Source organism: Pituophis catenifer, unplaced genomic scaffold (assembly GCF_029215685.1).
Source record: "Pituophis catenifer annectens isolate HBS135680 unplaced genomic scaffold, rPitCat1.0.hap2 SCAF_1, whole genome shotgun sequence".
NCBI classification, from domain to species: domain Eukaryota; kingdom Metazoa; phylum Chordata; class Lepidosauria; order Squamata; family Colubridae; genus Pituophis; species Pituophis catenifer.
Window position 1 is genome coordinate 212,074,253 of NW_027256881.1, and position 18,802 is coordinate 212,093,054.

An 18,802-nucleotide genomic window follows, 5' to 3' on the forward strand; every position below is an offset into this window, starting at 1 on the left:
TTAATACTTTGACATACCAGTAAATATGTTTTCTATTTTCAAATGTAAAAATCAGGTATAGTTTAATGTTATAGACCATAATCTCTCTTTGGACAATAGGAACATAAGTAGCACAATACCTCTATGATAGCTGTTTTACTATTCCAATTTATAGTACATTTGCCCTCTTTTCAAATATGTTTAAGCTTATTTAATATACTCAGATATAAATTTGTACAAGAAACTGAACTGTCTGATAGCAAATGGAAATGTATGTTAACATGCAAGTTTGTACTCTCTTTGGATCGAGACAAAATAAATATAAAGAAATTTAATAATTCACTGATCCACATTCATTACTGCTTAATGCTGAAGGCTGTTTTAACATAGACAGTGCATTGATAAAAAGTATTATTAATATTCCCAATTTCAAATTACAAAATTAAATATAAAATTGTAGCTCAAGGCCTTTAGAAGGGAGACATACATGTAAATGGATTGCATAATAATATTTTATACCTAAATATAAAATTCAGTTAAACGCGTTCTAACTTTTACAGTGTATGTGCGTGTGTGTTTGCACATGTGCAAAATAATCTATGTGGCTCTAACTTGTGTATGCATGTCCGTGCATGTGCACGCGCACACACACACACACATACACACAAATATGGCATGAGTTTATATTTTAAAACTCATGCTCAAAGCTGTTTTGCAAAATAAAATACCTGCAAAGCTAAAAGTCATGCTATGAAGTTAATGTCAATATCCTGAAAAATTAACAGATAGGTCCATATATCAAGTGAAGCTTAAACTTGTTTGTTTTCCTTCTTGAGCAGTTACATATTTATTACTTTATCTCACTAGTAGAACTGTTGTTTCAAAAACACAAGTTTAAGCTTCACTTGATATATGGACCTATCTGTTAATTTTTCAGGATATTGACATTAATCTGAAGACTCTATCTCTAGGATTTAACACAATTGTAAAGTTAAAAGTTTGCATTGTTTATAAGATTCGGATCCACTCTGGCATTCCATAATTTCAGTTACTTTGAAAAATTATCCCTGAAATATAAATGATGTTAAAGCCATACAGGTGTAGTTGTGGTAGTAATGCTTGTTTTAATTTCAAAGAGTTTCAGAGCAGGATATGAAAAATAAAATATTGTTTATTACTTATTGAAGGCTGCCTTACATGCACAATCTTATTTTGAAAACCTTGCTCTCCAGGTTTCTCATAGTAATCTGAATACCAGAATTCAAGATATAGTCCATGTAAAATATGACCCTAGTACGTTCTGAAATATATTATTTTGTCTCCTTTGTATATTTCAGAATTGCTATAGAGTGAGATGTAGAGGAATCACAATTACTGTCCCCTCGTATCTTTGTAGCCTTCTTGTGAACTCATTGATTTGTTCTTTGAACCAGAACATGTTCAAAAGAATAGAAATCTGTGATCTTGCTTGTATGTCTCTGAAAAAAACGAAGGAATGGAGGATAAGGAACAAGAAAAATGAGTTACTTGCATTTCCTTCTTCTCTCCCAATTCTCATCTCCAAAAGGTGCTCATTCAGTGTTGATATCTGTGGCCGTACAACAAAGTACATTATATTTTGATCACATTGTCACTTTTCACAGGAATAAATCCCAAAGAAATACGTGGAATTGACTGTTTTTGATTTGTCAGTTACAGATGGTCTCTGATAACGATTTTCTGTTCTCTTCCACTGCAAAGACATACCATTTCATAATATCAGACACTAGAATCTCAAATTACTCTTGGCATTTGACCGCACTGCTATCTTAGCTACTATACCGTTATTGCCATATCCTTCCAGCTCACTACAAGGAGAGAGCGATTGCAGGCCAGCCTATGGGAAGGTCAATAGAGCCTAGCTGCCATTTGAAAATGAAACTTTTCGGTGATGTAGGCCTATGTACCTTGTTAGATTCTCCACTCTTTGTAATATTTAGTATTTTAATCTTCTTCGCGATATCACAATATTTGTTTATATATACTCATTTACATAGAGGTAGGAAGAGATAGCAGGAAATAAATATCTAATATGATGTCACCACAGTATTGTAACTAAGTATTTCTAGATATTATAGGAAAAATATGATTCTTTGGAAGCCCCGTGTTATATACAGTATATTCAGATTCAGGAGACAAGCAAAACATATCTAGTTTGATCCAAGCGTGTCCTTCGACGAACGGGAAGGTACTGTCTATTTGTAAAGGGCACAACTTAGGTAATCTTTTCCTTGGAGAAATTCATTCTTTCTTCTTATAACCTTCAATATCACCTTTCAAATTGTTTGGAAGAATCTCTTGATCTTCTGAAACAACTATAAAGGTTGCTGCTGGGATTTGCAATCAAAAGAGGAATTTTTTTTCTTTAAAAAAATGCTGCCATTCCATCTTTAAGATCATCATCAGCAGAACTGTGATACATTTATGGAGCACTGGCATTCAACAGAATGTACAAATAGGCTTGCAGAGTTTTCCCAAGAAACATGTTCTTTAAGATATAGTTCCACATTTTGAAAAAGTTGCAACTGTGAACCGGTGAAGCCATTTAATAAAGATAGGCTGTGATTAACATGTGATAAGAACATAAGAAAAGAAAAAATGGAAACAGTGATTTTATACAAAACATGTGGTTGTTTCACAGGGAGAATTGCTTGATGGAACACCAGATTACATGTCAGGTCTTGATGACATGACAGACTCTGACTCCTGCTTGTCCCGAAAGAAGATCAAGAAGACAGAAAGTGGCATGTACGCATGTGACTTATGTGACAAGACATTCCAGAAAAGCAGTTCCCTTCTGCGACACAAATATGAGCACACAGGTATGGATAATTGCAATATATAGAGACAAGTCTTAACAGTATAGGTAGGTCTACAGAATAAAAGGCAGCGAAGGTATGGAACAAAGTGATGTTCATTGCTTATTGCAGCTCTCCATTTCCTTCCATTGTTCAGTTCTAAAAAACATGTTAAAGCTCATTGAAACATTTTTCTTTTTTTAAAAAAGTGAACAATCTAGAAAAATGAATCCATTAAGTAGGACAGCCTGTGTAATCTCAAAAGGGGCAGAAAGTTGAATGAATGCCTAGTGAAGAAATAGCTAGTCAGAATTTAGCCAACAATAGCTAAATTCTTAATAGTCATCCGTGTTCAGAAAAATGATTATTGATAGGTATAGAGATCATGAAATGTATTCTTTCTAAATAAATAAGTATGTGCATTAACACAGACAAGAGAACTAAATTTTTAGGGTCAAGAGGGACTTCTGCTTTAGAAGTTTGTTGTTTTTGTTGTTTTGCTTCTGCACCACTTCTTTCATAACAGTCATATAAAATATATATTGTTAAGTATAGTTGTTATTTTCTAAGGAATAATTCCTCACAATATGACTGCTTTCAGGAGGTTTTCTTAAAATTGCTCTGCTAGGTTGTGTGCACTTAACTACTGCACAGAGCCACAGTGAATTGCCTCCATGTGATACCTACATCATGAAAAGAAGGTCTGATTATAGAATATTGTGAAAAAATAAGGATATTATCATTATCTTTGGTGAAAAGCTGGAAATTATTATGGAATAGCAATCTAAAAATAAATGTAATAACACGTGTTGTCTCTAACACGTAAACAAAAATATACACCTATAGATATAGACAAAAGTCCCAGATCTTATATTAAAATTCGGAAATATTTAGTATTCTGGCCTCTATATTATATAGCATTACATATGGAGAAAATTATACATGAATTTGGATCTTGAGAATTATCCAGTAATTAGTAATTTGGGAATAGTAAACTAAAGAAAGATGATTGACATTGGAATCTGCTTTTAAAATATATGTTATATATTTTTTTAATGCAAAGATAGATAGACAGAGGTAGTCACTCTTGGGGCTTTTCTTTTCTGTTCTAGAAGACTTATTTAGCTTTCTTCCATCTGGCTTCTTCCAGAAGTGTTAGGACTACGTATTTCAGAACCCCAACCAACATGACCAAACTTTGGGATTTCTGGATATTTTAATCTCATTTCATCTGAGAAACTATTTGGAGAAAGATGCCTTAAACAAAGGAACACATGTTCCTGAAAAGCTGAGATAATTTTTCACAGTAATGGTGTTTATTCTACTGTCTGTAAAAAAGAAGTTTGAAAAGAAAAGAACCACTGCATATATTTATATATTCTATATTTTAAATATGAAGAAAAACAACAAAATATCTGTTTGCAGCACAGATCTCCTGTTTCTTAACAAAAATCAGGATACATTTCTCTTGAATAAATGATTTTATTATATATGATTTTCAAATAATTGAATATTTATTCCTCTAAACAATCTTTTACTTTAGCTTATGAAATCTTGCATCTGTAAATATCCTCACTGGTCTTTCCTACATTATTTACTAACATAGAATGAGTTTCCATTTGAGAATACAGTCCAGCAAATATTACTCTTGTAATATCTTTCCCAACTGCACTGGAATGTGAAGCTGGTGGCACTCACCAACTTTAATTCATCATAAGAGTTAGCAATCCCTCCAATCTAATCTATTAATGCCTTTCCTCATTGTTGACAGCTTATCATCTTAGAAACTACTGCTTTTGAATAGTTAGAAGGAAAGTAGATAAATGCTTGGTATGGAGATACTCTAATCCTGTCGTTTCAATGCAACTTTTGGGTATGGCTGTGAAAATATACTCTTGTTAATTTTGTTAATGCCAAAGAAAAATAGGGGGAAAAACCTGCCAAAAATGCAACGTTAAAATCACGTTAATTGCTAGTAAATTAATTCAGTTATTGATACTTCGTTGCCTCTTAGTTTCTTTAAGAAAATCAGTGTTTCTCTGCAAATCTTTATAAAATGACAGATAAACTCTGTTTTACTATAACATCATTGCAATATTGGATGTGCTATGTTCCCTAACCTATTTAAAATACATCTAAAGAAGATGGTATTTATTTAAAGAACATTATATTTATGGGATAAATAAGAGAAAATTCAAGGTGGATTACATTGTGTGGCTCATTTATATGTATATAAATATAAACTTCCTTTACAAAACATTATTGAGATGGAAGTATGTATTAAATTGTATGACATGGGAAATTTTGGAAGCTTTTTATTCCTGCACCTACCTTCTCCTAAATGATGTTTATTACATCCAAGCAAATATTATTTACTATACTTCTGCTGCTGTTAACCCAAAACTTTAATATTAAAAATCCTCTGGTTATAAAATTGGGATATAGCTGAATCTTGCAAAATTATTCATTCATGAGATCTATAGATATTGGTTGAAAGTGGAAGGACTGAGAATTTGATAGGCTAAATTCTGTTACATCATTTTGATTTGCAAAAAGATTGTGCAGGGAAAAAAACAAAACAAAAAATATATAATCCAATTTTCAGTCAACAAGGATGTATTTCGGGATATAATAGGAGGATATAATGACTCTATGTTTATAAATATTGCTTAGTTTTCCCATTCTTAAAATGAGGTTAAAAAACAACAATGCATTGAGTTAAATTCTGGAAGAAATAAAACTCTATCAAGAAAGGGATTTCATGTTGGTTAGGAAATTCTGGGAGGTGAAGTTCACATATCTTGAATGTTTGCCACGGGGAAAAAAAAGGCAGGATATTTGGATTTGAGTTCCTTTCAGTTTTGCTGAAAACTTCTTGAAACATTAGCAGTTCTGTATGAATATTTGGAGCCTAATTAAGAGATAGTTAAAAGTGGAGGAGGGGGTACTTCCAATTCAGTTTTTTGGGGAGCAAGGACTGGACTGGTTTCCTGTTTTGTCAGGGTTCCCATAACATCTTAGTGGAAGAATCCTCCTGGATTTTTTGAATAGGTTACATACCTGCTTGGCCTACAGACCATATATATCAGGGAGCTACAGGAAACATGTTATCCTAAATTCTACAAAGGAAGTAAAAAGAGATTAGGTCAAACAAACAGCCCGGTCCTGTCATGCCTATTCAAAAGCAAATACCACTGATGAAATACAACCCCCCCCCCCCAAATAAGGGTATGGGATTGCAGCCAGAAGTAATTTGGTCGACATTTCTGATCAAGTCACTTACAGTAATGGTAGCAACATGAAAAAAGTAATAACAGCAGCAACTCTCAATTCTTTTCACTATAGTAGGAGAAAGACATGCAAACCAACATTAGCTTCTCTTGATATTCTACTATGTACCTTATGTAGTGATCCATCTGAAGTTTACTTCCAAGAGAATGTAAAGGCCACTCGCCTTTTTCTTCTTCTTTGGCCTCCTTTGCAAATGTTAAATTAACTGCAAATTAAACTGATAAAGTTATGGGGAAAGCCTGCACAATGGAATGGCTGTCTCATCTAGTAATATATATGCGAAATTTCAATCTGTGTTCAGGGCAAGACTCCCTGAACTGCAATTAACCTTTACTTTCCATATCTGAATAGTTATCCTTTCTTCATCTTTTTTGGGGACATTTAGTGGTTCCCGCACCCCCCTGGTTTTTCCAGAGTAACACAAATAACAAACTTAGTTTAATGAATCCAAAATGTTGATCTCTCTAAAGATGCAATTCTCTTTTTCTTCAGTAGCTAGTTGTACTAAAATATTTTTGAGGCTTTGGCCCCATTATTTATTAATTTATTATTTATTTATTGGTTCGATTTATATGCCACCCTTCTCCGGAGACTCAGGGCGGCTTACAATGTGTTAAATAATAGCCTTCATACTTTTGTATGTACCTGCTTAGTAGGGCTTTCGCCCCCTCCCCCAAAAGCGGTGTTCTTTTTTTTATACAAAGTCAGCTTATTGCCCCCACAAACCGGGTCCTCATTTTACCTACCTTAGAAAGGATGGAAGGCTGAGTCAACCTTGAGCCTGATGAGATTTGAACTTGCAGTAATTGCAGGCAGCTGGTGCTATTTAACAGCACTTTAGTCTGCTGCGCCACCAAGGCTCTTATTATTATTATGGTATTTATTAACTTAAAAATAGAAGCACTAAAGTAGTTTTCTGAATTATTGTTAAGTTTTTTTTAGGATTAGTATTTATCTTTTTGTAAATTGCCTTGTTTAGAATTCTTTACCATGTTGTGGTTTTTGGAGTGTCTCTTACTCTACTGTTATTATTTTAATAAAATTAGTATGCTGCCTCAGTCACAGATTCTAGATATCTCACAATTACATAAAATATGGATCAATGATCAAAAAAGTGATTCATCATCTTTGGTAAAGTCATAAAACTAAAAATCAGCTGTAACCAATTATATCTAATACTTATATGTTCGGAGTATTCAAATCAAAAGCCCTTTTGGTTTGACACACTTCTATAGAAATCACCATATGTAATTTCCAAGTTTATACCCTGGAGTAAACAATTTAAGTCCTTTATGCTATACCCAGTTCTCCAATATCTCCATGATGCAGGTGTGCTTTCAGTAATAGCTAAGATAGTACTATAATATATGAACCTACATGAGCCAGGAAGAAGCACCATACTATTTGACGAGCGAGCAAGTATGAGGTCATGAACCTTAATGTCCTAAGTCCTACTAAATGTAAGGATCCTTCCTCTCTTCCTCATTGTTTTACTACCTTGGCAATGGTGGGCACATGCTAAAGTGAAATATGTCCAATATTGTAACATCTCATCATTTCATGTCTTTAGGCTAAATTATATTATGGTCCAGTGGTATTCTAACCCTGGATGGTGCTTTGCAAATTTTAATAAACATTTTAATATGCATCTAAAAGTTAAAAAAAAAATTAGCACTGCTGATTGGTATTTAATTATCTTAACTGAAGGTTGTGATGAGCTGCCCAACCTGTTAACATTGGCTTGGCACCTCAGCACGTAGTAATTGGCCTATAAAGGAAAGATATATGACAAGGTACATATAGTCTTATTTTGAACCCATTTCCTTGGAGGGTAAAAAATACCAGGAGAAGAGAAGGCAGGAATCAGAAGTTCACATGAGTACACAAGATTTCAATTTCTGTTAGCTTAAGAGATACTTCTTTAGAGCCACTTTTTAGTATAGCTGTTGGTAGCAGTCAACAATTCCAGACAACCAACTGGAACCTGAGCAGAGTCTGTATGACGATGAATTTAGGTCAGATGTCAAAAGTAGATACTTAATTTTTTTTTCTTTAGAGGTGCTTGGAGTTAAAATAGTCTCACACCTGAGACTAAGAAAGCTACCCAGCCATGAAAATAATTTTTAGTAGCTGTTGTGTTCACAGTTACCTACCTAAGTAACACATCACAACCAAGTGGCCTGTATCTGAATCATTAAACAGCTTTTCACTTACAAAAGCAGCTCTGACTGGTCACGTAGGGCAATTCCTATTTATCACAAGCAACTTGGAGAATACAATAGCTATTTTCAGGAAAGTAGACAGGATATTAGCCTAGCATATTCCAGGACATACAATTCTGGACTTCAAAAAGATCAATTTTCTGCTCTGTCATACAGAGTGAACTTGAGCCACTTGCTTTATTTGGGGCTTTGAATCTTATTCAGATGATATGAGGGCAGAATGAAGAACAGAATGTCATGAACACAGGGGTGGACTGCTGGGGGTTCGCAGCGGTTTGGGAGAACCTCTAGCTAAGATTCTGAGCAGTTCGGAGAACCCCCGAATCCCACTCCTGACTGGACCTGCCCACCCTGCCCCTCCACTCCCAGGAGTCCCCACGTGGCCCATTTTGGATGCAGGTAAGTAAAGGGCGCCGGCGGAGTCTTGGGGAGGCTGAAAAACGGGCCTACCAGAAGATTGGGAAGGCTGGAAACGAGCCTGGGGAGGCCGTTTTCACCCTCTTGGAGGCTCGAGGAAACCCTCTGGAGCCCAGGGAGGGCAAAAATGCCCCCCCCACCCCGGCCATGGTGCAGGAGGCTGACTACGCCACTCCCACCATGGCCATGGCTACCCAGCAACTAAGCAGAGAACCCCTTGCTAAAATTTTTGAAGCACACCTCACCATGCTGAGATCTAGTACTAGTCAGGAATATGGTACTCTTTAAGAAAAGCAGAGAAAAAATTACCTGGAAAAGATACAACAGAACTACAACAGAACTTCTAGGTAGTTATTATCTATAAACATTTAAGGAAGAGAGAAAAAATATCTTTGTTTTAGTCCTGTTCTCTATGAATTTCCTGCAGAATATTGATTGATTGAATTATTGAATTTATATGCCACCCATCTTACTGTCAAGTGACTCTGGGCACTATAAAAAGATGTTTAAAACATTTAGCATTATTAAAACATTAAAAATTAAAAGTTGACCAAAAAAAACTGGTTAAAAAGGGCCATGTATAAATGGAGTGGAAGTGGAATCTTCTAATCTCCTAATCACTTCCAGAGCAGGATGCCCCCATCGGGCTCTAAAGGCTAGTTGGCAGAGCCAGGTTTTTGGGCCCTTTCACAAGGCCAACAGGGTGGATGAGAATCTCGCCTTGAGGGGCCTGATGTTCCAGAGGGTTGGAGCTAAGGCACAAAGACTCTTCTCCTGTTTATAGAGTTCCTCTAATTGACCCATGAAGCTTCAAACTTTACATAGAATTCATTTAGTCTAATTTTTCAAATGTAAAGTTAAATATATATATATACATAAGCCATGCATTTGAATTCTGAGGCCTTGTTACCTTGTTATATGATATGTTGTATCTTGCTTTTTAAGTGGATTGGTATGGATCTCTGTGGCTGTATTTATTATTATTATAAAACATGCAATTGGAACGTTTTTTTTTTTTTGTTTTTTTAGGAGCATTCATGCTGATATAACTTGCACTTTTATTTTCTCACTGGTTGAATAAAATATTGTTGTTCGGCTTTCATAGCAAATCAGCTTTCTTTTGCTGTCTTTCTGAATTCTCATCTCATGGGTTTTCCTTCTTTAGAGTTTGATTCATAAAACATCATATGTTGTTTGGAGGTAATTTTCTGCCACTAGATTTAAATATGAGGGCTTCTTTTTTTTATACTTCAATAATATATAATTTCCTGGAATAAATTTAAAGCTGATGAAATTTATACCAGAAATGGAGATCTCTCTTTTTACTAACAATAGAGTAAGTGTAGTATTTGCAATTACACCAAATTGCATTTATAACGCACCTTTAACCGCCTCACTTCACTCTGTCCATTAAACCATCCCCACTGGGACTATTTTTACCATCCAAATCCCTAAGTAGCTTCAAGAAAACCTTTAGAAAATCAGACCTTTGGCCAAATGATTCCTAATCTACCTTCAGCATCTGGAATTTCTCCATTGTTTACTTACATTGTTCACTTCCCAAAACTATTCATGCTTATACCACTAAAATCAGGAAATATACAACTTTTTAAAAACACAGACATGTCAGTGACTATATTTGTGACTTTTATGTGTTACTATACTTGACAATGAAAATAGGATTCTTTAGATAAGCGGCCCCCTATCTTTCTGGCTTGGGGACCAGCAGGGGGGTAGACGCAGGGGTGAAATCCAGCAGGTTCTGACAGGTTCTGGAGAACCGGTAGTGGAAATTTTGAGGAGTTCGGAGAACCGGTAGCAGAAATTTTGAGGAGTTCGGAGAACTGGTAGCAGAAATTTTGAGTAGTTCGGAGAACCGGCAAATGCCACCTCTGGCTGGCCCCAGAGAGGGGTGGGATGGGGATTTTGCAGTATCCTTCCCCTGCCACGCCCACCAAGCCACACCACACCCACCAAGCCATGCCCACAGAACCAGTAGTAAAAAAAATTGGATTTCACCACTGGGTAGAGGGGATAGTTCCATGCGAGTGACAGGAGGGAGTTTCAAGCAGCTGCCACTCATGCGAGGGAAGCTTCGCATGCATGCACATGCTCACGCACTGCTCACACAGCCCAGTTCCAAAAGGCTGGGGCCTGGTAATGGGCTGGGGCCCAGGGGTTGGGAATCTCTGCTTTAGATAGCTTTTTTTTAAAATGATTAGATATAATTATTTCTCTATCTTTCGATAAGAAAACCCATAATCAATATTTGTAAAAGTTGTCAAGCATATAATAATTTCTCATTTATGGTTGTGATGAAATATTACAAGTTCAACAATAATGTAACTTTTATTCCATAAAATAATGAGGTTTAAAAAAGGACAAAGAAGATAAATTGGGTGATTTTTTACCTAAAGGTCAACATTAGGTCCCAACAGAGGCATTTGAACAATACAAACTTTGTCAAAATGTATAATTTCTCCTACAGCAAGACATTTTTAGTCAAGAATCATATATCTAGATCTGTATGCATCAGAGGTGGGCTCTACTTAAATTTACTACCGGTTCACATTGTATCCGCGCGCGCATGCACAGAAGCTTCTGTGCATGCGCAGATCGCCTATGATGACGTCCAGGTCAGTGGGCGGAGCCTCCTGCCGGTTTTACTACCGGTTCTTGAAAACCAGTCCGAACCGGGGATAACCCACCACTGGTATGCATGCTTCAATACTATTGAAATTGTCTTAAGTAAAGCTTTAAAATTTCCCCTCATTAATTCCATCCAAATCATTTCCAAGGGATCTCCATCATAGAGCAGATTGTCCAAACATCCAATGAGAAATGGCTTAATTCTGTTTGATGACCAGAAAAACAAAGAAGGATAAAATAGCAGCATAGTGTTTTTGTATTAAAGGTCTCCTGCTGAATTGAATAAAGAATAAATAAATCTCTCAGGGGAAAAAAAGAGAAGGCATCAAAAACTAAAAATATTGAATGATCTGCCTTTTTTCACAGAGAATAGGTTAAATTGAGACATAATAAAACATAAAACCCTGCAGTTCGTAGCTACTCTAGTTTTGCTTAAACTTGAACATGCCAACAGGAGAACAAGATACATAGTTAGATGGTGGAATCTTTCAGTTGTACCAAGGTACTGTATCTTGGGTTCAGGAGCCTGGCCTAATAAGGCCTTTTCAAACTCCATTTTTCTGTAGCTATGAGTACACCACTGACCTGAAAGCCATCCATTCTTCCTAAGCATTCAGCTCTTCATGTGATTTCTTTTACATTAGGAACACATATATCACCAACAACATTTTTTTCCTTGTCTGCTTTTTCAAATCTTCCCTCCCTAGTCATCCAGCATTTATGCCCATATGTTTTCAAAGAAATTAGGAGGATTTTCCTTTTTTAAAAAATAACATTTGATTCCTTGTTCAGATTTTAAATAACTGGTTCTTTCTCTCTTTCTCCTTCCATCTTAGGAAGTCGTACCTAAGGTCAGTTAATATGGCTGGTTTTCCTGCTGTCTATGGGAGTGAAAGCTATTCTTCCTATCACATGTTCATCAGTTACCATTTCAACAACAAAAAAAAAAAAAATGCGATAATAATCCATTCTGCTGCCAAGATGTTGAGGGTGCAGCTGGCATGAAATTCACATGGAACGGAGATTTGGAATTATCTGCTTCACATGAGTCTGATTGTGTGATCGTAATTTCATGCCTTTGCATTGGAAATATTTCAAAGTAGCAAGCTTTTGAGTTAGTCAGAACCCTTCTTCAATCTAGTTGCTAAGGAAGTAAAGGAAAAAGAAAAAGGGAAACTAGCTTGTCCACTTAAAACTGTTTGAAAATGGATCATAGGTCACAGGCTCACTTATTAGATAATTACCACCATGTGCATTTAACTGTTCTTTTTCACAACTTGCTAACATCCATCTAAAAAAGCAATATAAAATGGATGGAGATATATAAAAATATACACCACAACCAAAAATTAATTGAGATAAAAACCATATTAATATAATACCACTTTCATTTTGCCCTAAAAAACTCCTGGGGCATCAAGGTCTTACTATTCATTAAAAAAAAAAAAAAAAAAAGCCAAAACAACTCAAAGAATGGGTGGCAAAGACAGTTCTTCATTCCAATTTACACCAACTTTTGCTATATAATCAGGTGCATCAACCAGTTCCAATTGTCATCCCTATGCCCAGATGAGAGCAGTCAGTAATTTGGTATCTTCCAAACTTCCCAACCAGCATGGCTAGATATTTATGCTGGCAAAGAAATTCTGGGACTTGCCAGAACTCAGGTTGGCATTGCTGGCATAACTCGTGTCTACCTGACAGGATATTATGTCCTTTAAATATGCTATAAACTATGAAATCTTTATGTTGTTATAATTCTAGACATTATGGTCCCAGAAATGTTTCTGATACTCCCTATTTAAGTTCCCTCTTGTTCAAAATATATCCTGATACACTGTTATGAATGTGTACAGATAGTCCTCAACTTATGACTACATTGGAAGCCAAAATTTCTATTGCTAAGCAAGACAGTGCTTAAGCGAATTGTGTGACATCTTACTACTTTTTTTTGCCACAGTTGTTCAGTGAATCACTGCAGTTGTTAAGTGAATCATGCGGTTGTTAAATGAATCTGGATTCCCCCATTGACTTTGCTCATTGGAAAACAGCTGGGAAGATTACAAATGAGGATTACATGAGCTCAGTACAGTGCAGCTCTCATAAATACATGTCAGTTGTTGAGCACCAAATTTTGATCACATGACCATGGGGATACTGCAATGGTCATAAGTGTGAAAACTGGTCATAAGTCACTTTTTTCAGTGCCGTTGTAACTTTGACCAGTCACTAAATGAATGGTTATAAGTCGAGGACTACCTGCAATTAATTAATATATACATACATACATACATACATACATACATACATACATACATACATAATGTCCCAGTAAACCACAACTTATATTAAGGGTTTACTCAATAACCCTCAATAATACAGCTCAATAGTGGCCATTTAGGAGTTTTGCTGATTGTATAAGGGCAGTTTTAAAAATGTATGCCTTTCAGGAACTGATTTGGTCCTGCACTTAAAGTTACTCATTTCATTTACTTTCTTATGAACTGTTCACACTCTGTTTTATACTCTAACACGAGATCTATTCTCCTTATTACTTATGGGATATGTTACTTAGAAAGTGTTCTATGATAGCTCTGTACTGAGACAGTCATATAAAACTGTCAGTGCATCCTGGATTTAGCCCAGATTTTGTAGTGGAGAGTACTGGCATCCCATTACTAACTCATGGCTAGGATGGTTCTTGCTGGCAATGCCACAGCGAAAGCCAGCACATTCTAGTTGCATAGTAATGATTGCCATGACCACCTTGCCATGGCCTGATTATTATCAGCAAGAGAAGGCTGGTGCTTTTCTATCCCTCCCTCCCTCTCTACTTTCCTTCCCAGCCTGAAGCTCAGCATCTGTGCATACATTTCCATGGAGAAGGATCTAATCCTTCTTACTGAGTATCATATCAGACTATGAATATGAACAAGTAAGCTCTGGGTATAAGCTCAAATCGTGCCGTATGTGTTCTGAAAATTACCACGTACACCTGTTACAGTTTATGCTTACATATACTGCAGCCAATATGGGCAGTATGTCCAGCCTGTTCACATGCTAAAGATGTGACGTTACTAAATGCCTGTCGGAGTTGATCAGAAGGGAAAGATAATCAGAATTAGAAACTGTAAGATGAAAATATCAGCGTATGTTGTAAGAATTTCTCCAATGAGATAGTGGTTTGAGAAAATCAACATAGGATGCTACATTTGGGCATTGGAAAAGGATGTACAAGGAGGATAGGGAAGGAAAGCTAGTCCTGGAAATAAAACCGCATAGTCTGAGAGAAAATAATAATGAGTTGTTATGAATAACTGCTGGCTGTTGGAGAAACTAAGTATTTGTTAGCTGGTCTAGAAAAAAGGAGGCTCTAATATATAAAGACCTCTTATTGCGAAGTCCTTGGTGCACTCTAAGCATGGTTGTTTCCTTGCAGACATTTCATTATTCAGCTTGATAACATTTGTGTTAGTAGGTACGGGGTTTGCTCCCTGTTTAAACCCTGCCCTGCCAGGATTGGTGGAGTGGGGTTTTATCTTTGGTCATTCCTTGATTGAGTATGGTTTTCTGCTTGATTGTTTGTCTGGTGTCAATCCCTGCTTATCTGGGTTTTGGCTATTGGAGGGATTGTGTTTGGGTATTTTTGTTTCCTTTTTAGCTCTGTGCTGTCTCTTTTAAATGATGTAAATATGCTTTGCTTCTATGGGTCTATCAATGGCTGATTTGTCTGAATGGTAAGTTTCCAGAAATTCTCTAGCATTTTCTGGATTTGTCTTGGTCTGCCATGTTCACAGTTTCCCAGTTGAATTTGTGGTTGATCTATCCATCTGTTGTGAGACCAAACCATATTTACCCACCAACAGTAGACAATATTCACAATATTCCCAAAAAGCTTCCTCCAGAATTATTACATGGGAGCAGTTATGTCCATATAACATCACAAATTAAATATTTTATTTCCTGAAGTTAGTGAAATTTTATTTTTTTAAAAAAGAAGGAGAGCTTCCACATTGACTTCTCAGAAGTGCAGTCCTTTCTCGATCCATAATCAGTTGCTATACATGTAATGTATTTGTGAGGCAATAATTCTTCTCCAACCAAATTCTAACTTGCTCCATCTCAAATCCTTATAATAATTGTAATACTTTACCCATTTTGAGAAATTATAACAAAAGGTTTCAAAGAACCTATAGCATCATCAGGATTACTTAGTCTAATGTCCCTCAGAACCCGAAACAGTAAAAACTATTACCGGTAAAGTAGCCTCTTGAGATAGTCATGGTACCATAAAAGGTATTCCATGGTTATCAAGAGCCAGTAAATCTGAGAACGTTGCTTTGTCCAAAGCCTGACCATGGGATTTTCTGCACTATCAGCTCATTTGCAATAAAAAATCTCTGTTCGTGTCTTTGGCATGGTAAAAGCCCTGTCATCATTCTACACCTCATTGAAATAGATTTGGATGACTGCTTTAGTGAAAAGATTGTGTCTCATCAATGGAAGAAAATATTGACCCAAGGCGGCTGGGGTGAAATCAAAATTCCTTAGTTATGGGGTTCATTATTTATAGAAATATGCCATATCCATGCTCTGGATTGTCCACACTGCATTGATGAATAACGTGGATCCCTACACATCAAATACTGTCATTCTTCGTAACATTTTTTCCAATAAACATATTCACTAGCAAAAATAACAGAATAGTAGAATTGGAAGGGACCTTGGAGGTCTTCTAGTCCACTCTTCTTCTCAAGCAGGAAACCCTATACCACTTCAGACAAATATTGTCCAATCTCTTCTTAAAAAACTCCAACGTTGGAAGACCACACAATTTCTGGAGGCAAAAAACTGAGCATGAGCTGAAATGAAAGGAGCCTTGGTAGTATAGTGGTCTAAGGCACCCTGTTATTAAGCTGGTTATTAAGACCAGCTGCCTGCAATTACTGCAGGTTCGAATCTTGCCAAGGCTCAAGGTTGACTCAGCCTTCCATCCTTTCTAAGGTAGGTAAATTGAGGACCCAGTTGTGGGGGCAATAAGCTGACTTTGTATAAATATACAAAAGGATGAAGGCTATTGCTGAGCATATTGTAAGCTGCCCTGAGTCTCTGGAGAAGGGCGGCATATAAATCAAATTTAAAAAAAAAAATGAACTGAAAAATTTCAATGAAAATCTCTACAGTTTGTTTGCTCTAGCCTACAGTTAAATTGGAAAAATCCCAAGCACAATCACAAAAATATTTCTAGCTAGATGAGAAATCCTAAGTACAACCTAGTGCTATGCATGTCATTCTTTTTTCTGGCTTTTTACCATGAGCTGGCTTCAGTTTGAGGGAGGTAGCATTGTTTTTGTTCTTCCAACTGCTTTTTCTCATGGGTGATCAGGGAGGCAAATTTATAGTTTGTACATGTGGGTACAAGCAAATATGTCCATCATGTCATCATACAAATGATAGCTTGTACATGTGGGTAAATTATGGCACAAGGAAGCAATTGTAGCATTTGCATGGTGATGTCATTCTAGATATATCCTCATTTTGACACAATAGCATTTTATTAAATAGGTGCCTTTCCTTTTTTTAAACATGTGATCAGCAATGGTTTAATCATCATTATTATTAAACTTATAATGGCTAAGCACACCTAGCTGTAGGTATTTTGTGCAACTTCTCTTCAAGTACAGTCAATCACAAACAAAATATGAGTTTTAATGTCATAAAAACTAGTGTTTCCCCGTTAAAAATGTTTATATTGCATTTGCTTTTCCCAACTCACTGCACGACACTGCCTGTAAAGCCTTGATTTGGATAATAATTAGAATTATTTTAAATGTTAGATTAATTTTAGTATAATCTTACTGCAATTTTGAGATCTTTGTGCTCATAGTGACTTTCAAGACCTTATCTGAGATTGAGCATTTGGAATCACCTGAAATCTGATATTATTTTAATATACCGGTAATCATAATCCTGATGCAAGGCATGATATAACCCTTAAAACTGCAAGCTGTATGAAAAAAATGAATTGGGAAGAGTGGACATTTAAATAACCATATTCCTGGTTTTTAGTAATGTGTTTATAATTCAGTAAGAAGAAATATGAAATATGAGGATTTTAAATAAAATTAGGTATTTATCAATACCTTTGTTGCTGACATCAGCAGTTCCTCAACAATGTTAATTTCCCCCTGGCTTTTAATGCTCTTCAGCTAAAAAATAGAGAATGAAGGCTTTAAAAAAAAATAAAAGTTGCCTCTTAAAGTCTCTCTTTTTTGTTATTTGTTTTGCACCATAACCCATAACTATTATTCAAAGTTCAGGCAATCTAGAAATCTCTTAATAAAGAACTTGCCTTCAGATTCTGCATGGTGGCTCTGATCTTTCATATAGGTGGACTATATTTTCTTGAATGATTATGGAAAAGTTGGAGAGACATGTAATCACTTCAAAACAAAAGAGGGTTATGGTGGAAGAAAACACAGAAATGTGTTTTTTAGACTAGGAATGTACTTCATATGGCAGAATGTGTAATAACATCCATGGAGTTCTTCCCAAATGCACACATACAATATTCAATTGGTCTGAACTTAAATCCGATTCATATAAACAATAACATATCAATTTCTTCACATAAACATAATTTGTGCTTTTTTTTAAAATAATAGAACTTCCAGATAAGTTCTATGAAGTCTATTGGACAAAAAACATGACAGATATGACACATGCCATCTAGGATTGCCTGTTGGGAAACTAGGCTGGAAGAAAGCGTCAAGCAAGAGCCTAGCTTGGAGTCCTTGTGTAAGCCATAAGAGGCAAAACCTTAACCTCTCCCAAGATCCATGAAACCTTATTTGGTCATTCCCAGGGGAAAGCAAACAATCTGGGGAGATTCTTATAGGTGGTAAAAGATAAAGTTACTTACTTTCACTCTTGACTTTCACTATTTATGAGTGGCTCTAGTTGCTTGCTCCTGACATTGCCTCTTGCAAGGACACCTTAAAGTTCAGGTTAATGTGGCTGAAAATGTGGCAGAAAAAGCCTAACTCTGCCTTCTCCCCTTCATATGCAGAAGCCAAATGAATTGGCAATTGCAGCTTTCTTCCAACATTGGGAATTGGACATTGTCCTCCATCATGACTGAAAACAGCGAGCTGCCTTAGGCGACATAAAACAAGCCATATGGCAGACACACTCTCCTCCCAACCACTTGTTGCCACCTTCTGCCATCTGTTGTTGGAGGAAACTTCCTCATAATGTACAGTGGTTTTGCTGGTCCTTCCTATCTGCTACTGGTCTATCATGGTGCCATATTTAAAAAAAAAAAAAAAAAGAGGCACCATGCCTTCCCCAATGCAGCATTAAAAGTTATAAATCTATATTTGAAGAAAAAAAAAAACCAAAGAAAAA

At 36.1% G+C, this 18,802-nt stretch overlaps 1 protein-coding gene across 4 annotated transcripts in view; it reads left to right on the plus strand.

Annotated features, from left to right (window-relative positions):
• ZEB2 (zinc finger E-box binding homeobox 2) overlaps window positions 1-18,802 on the plus strand; it is a 173,675-nt gene that overhangs the window by 152,451 nt on the left and 2,422 nt on the right. For all 4 annotated transcript variants that reach the window (XM_070945711.1, XM_070945790.1, XM_070945550.1 and 1 more), the window contains exon 9: window positions 2,660-2,840. In XM_070945711.1, the coding sequence (XP_070801812.1) occupies window positions 2,660-2,840 (181 nt within the window). The remainder of the gene's footprint in view (window positions 1-2,659; window positions 2,841-18,802) is intronic.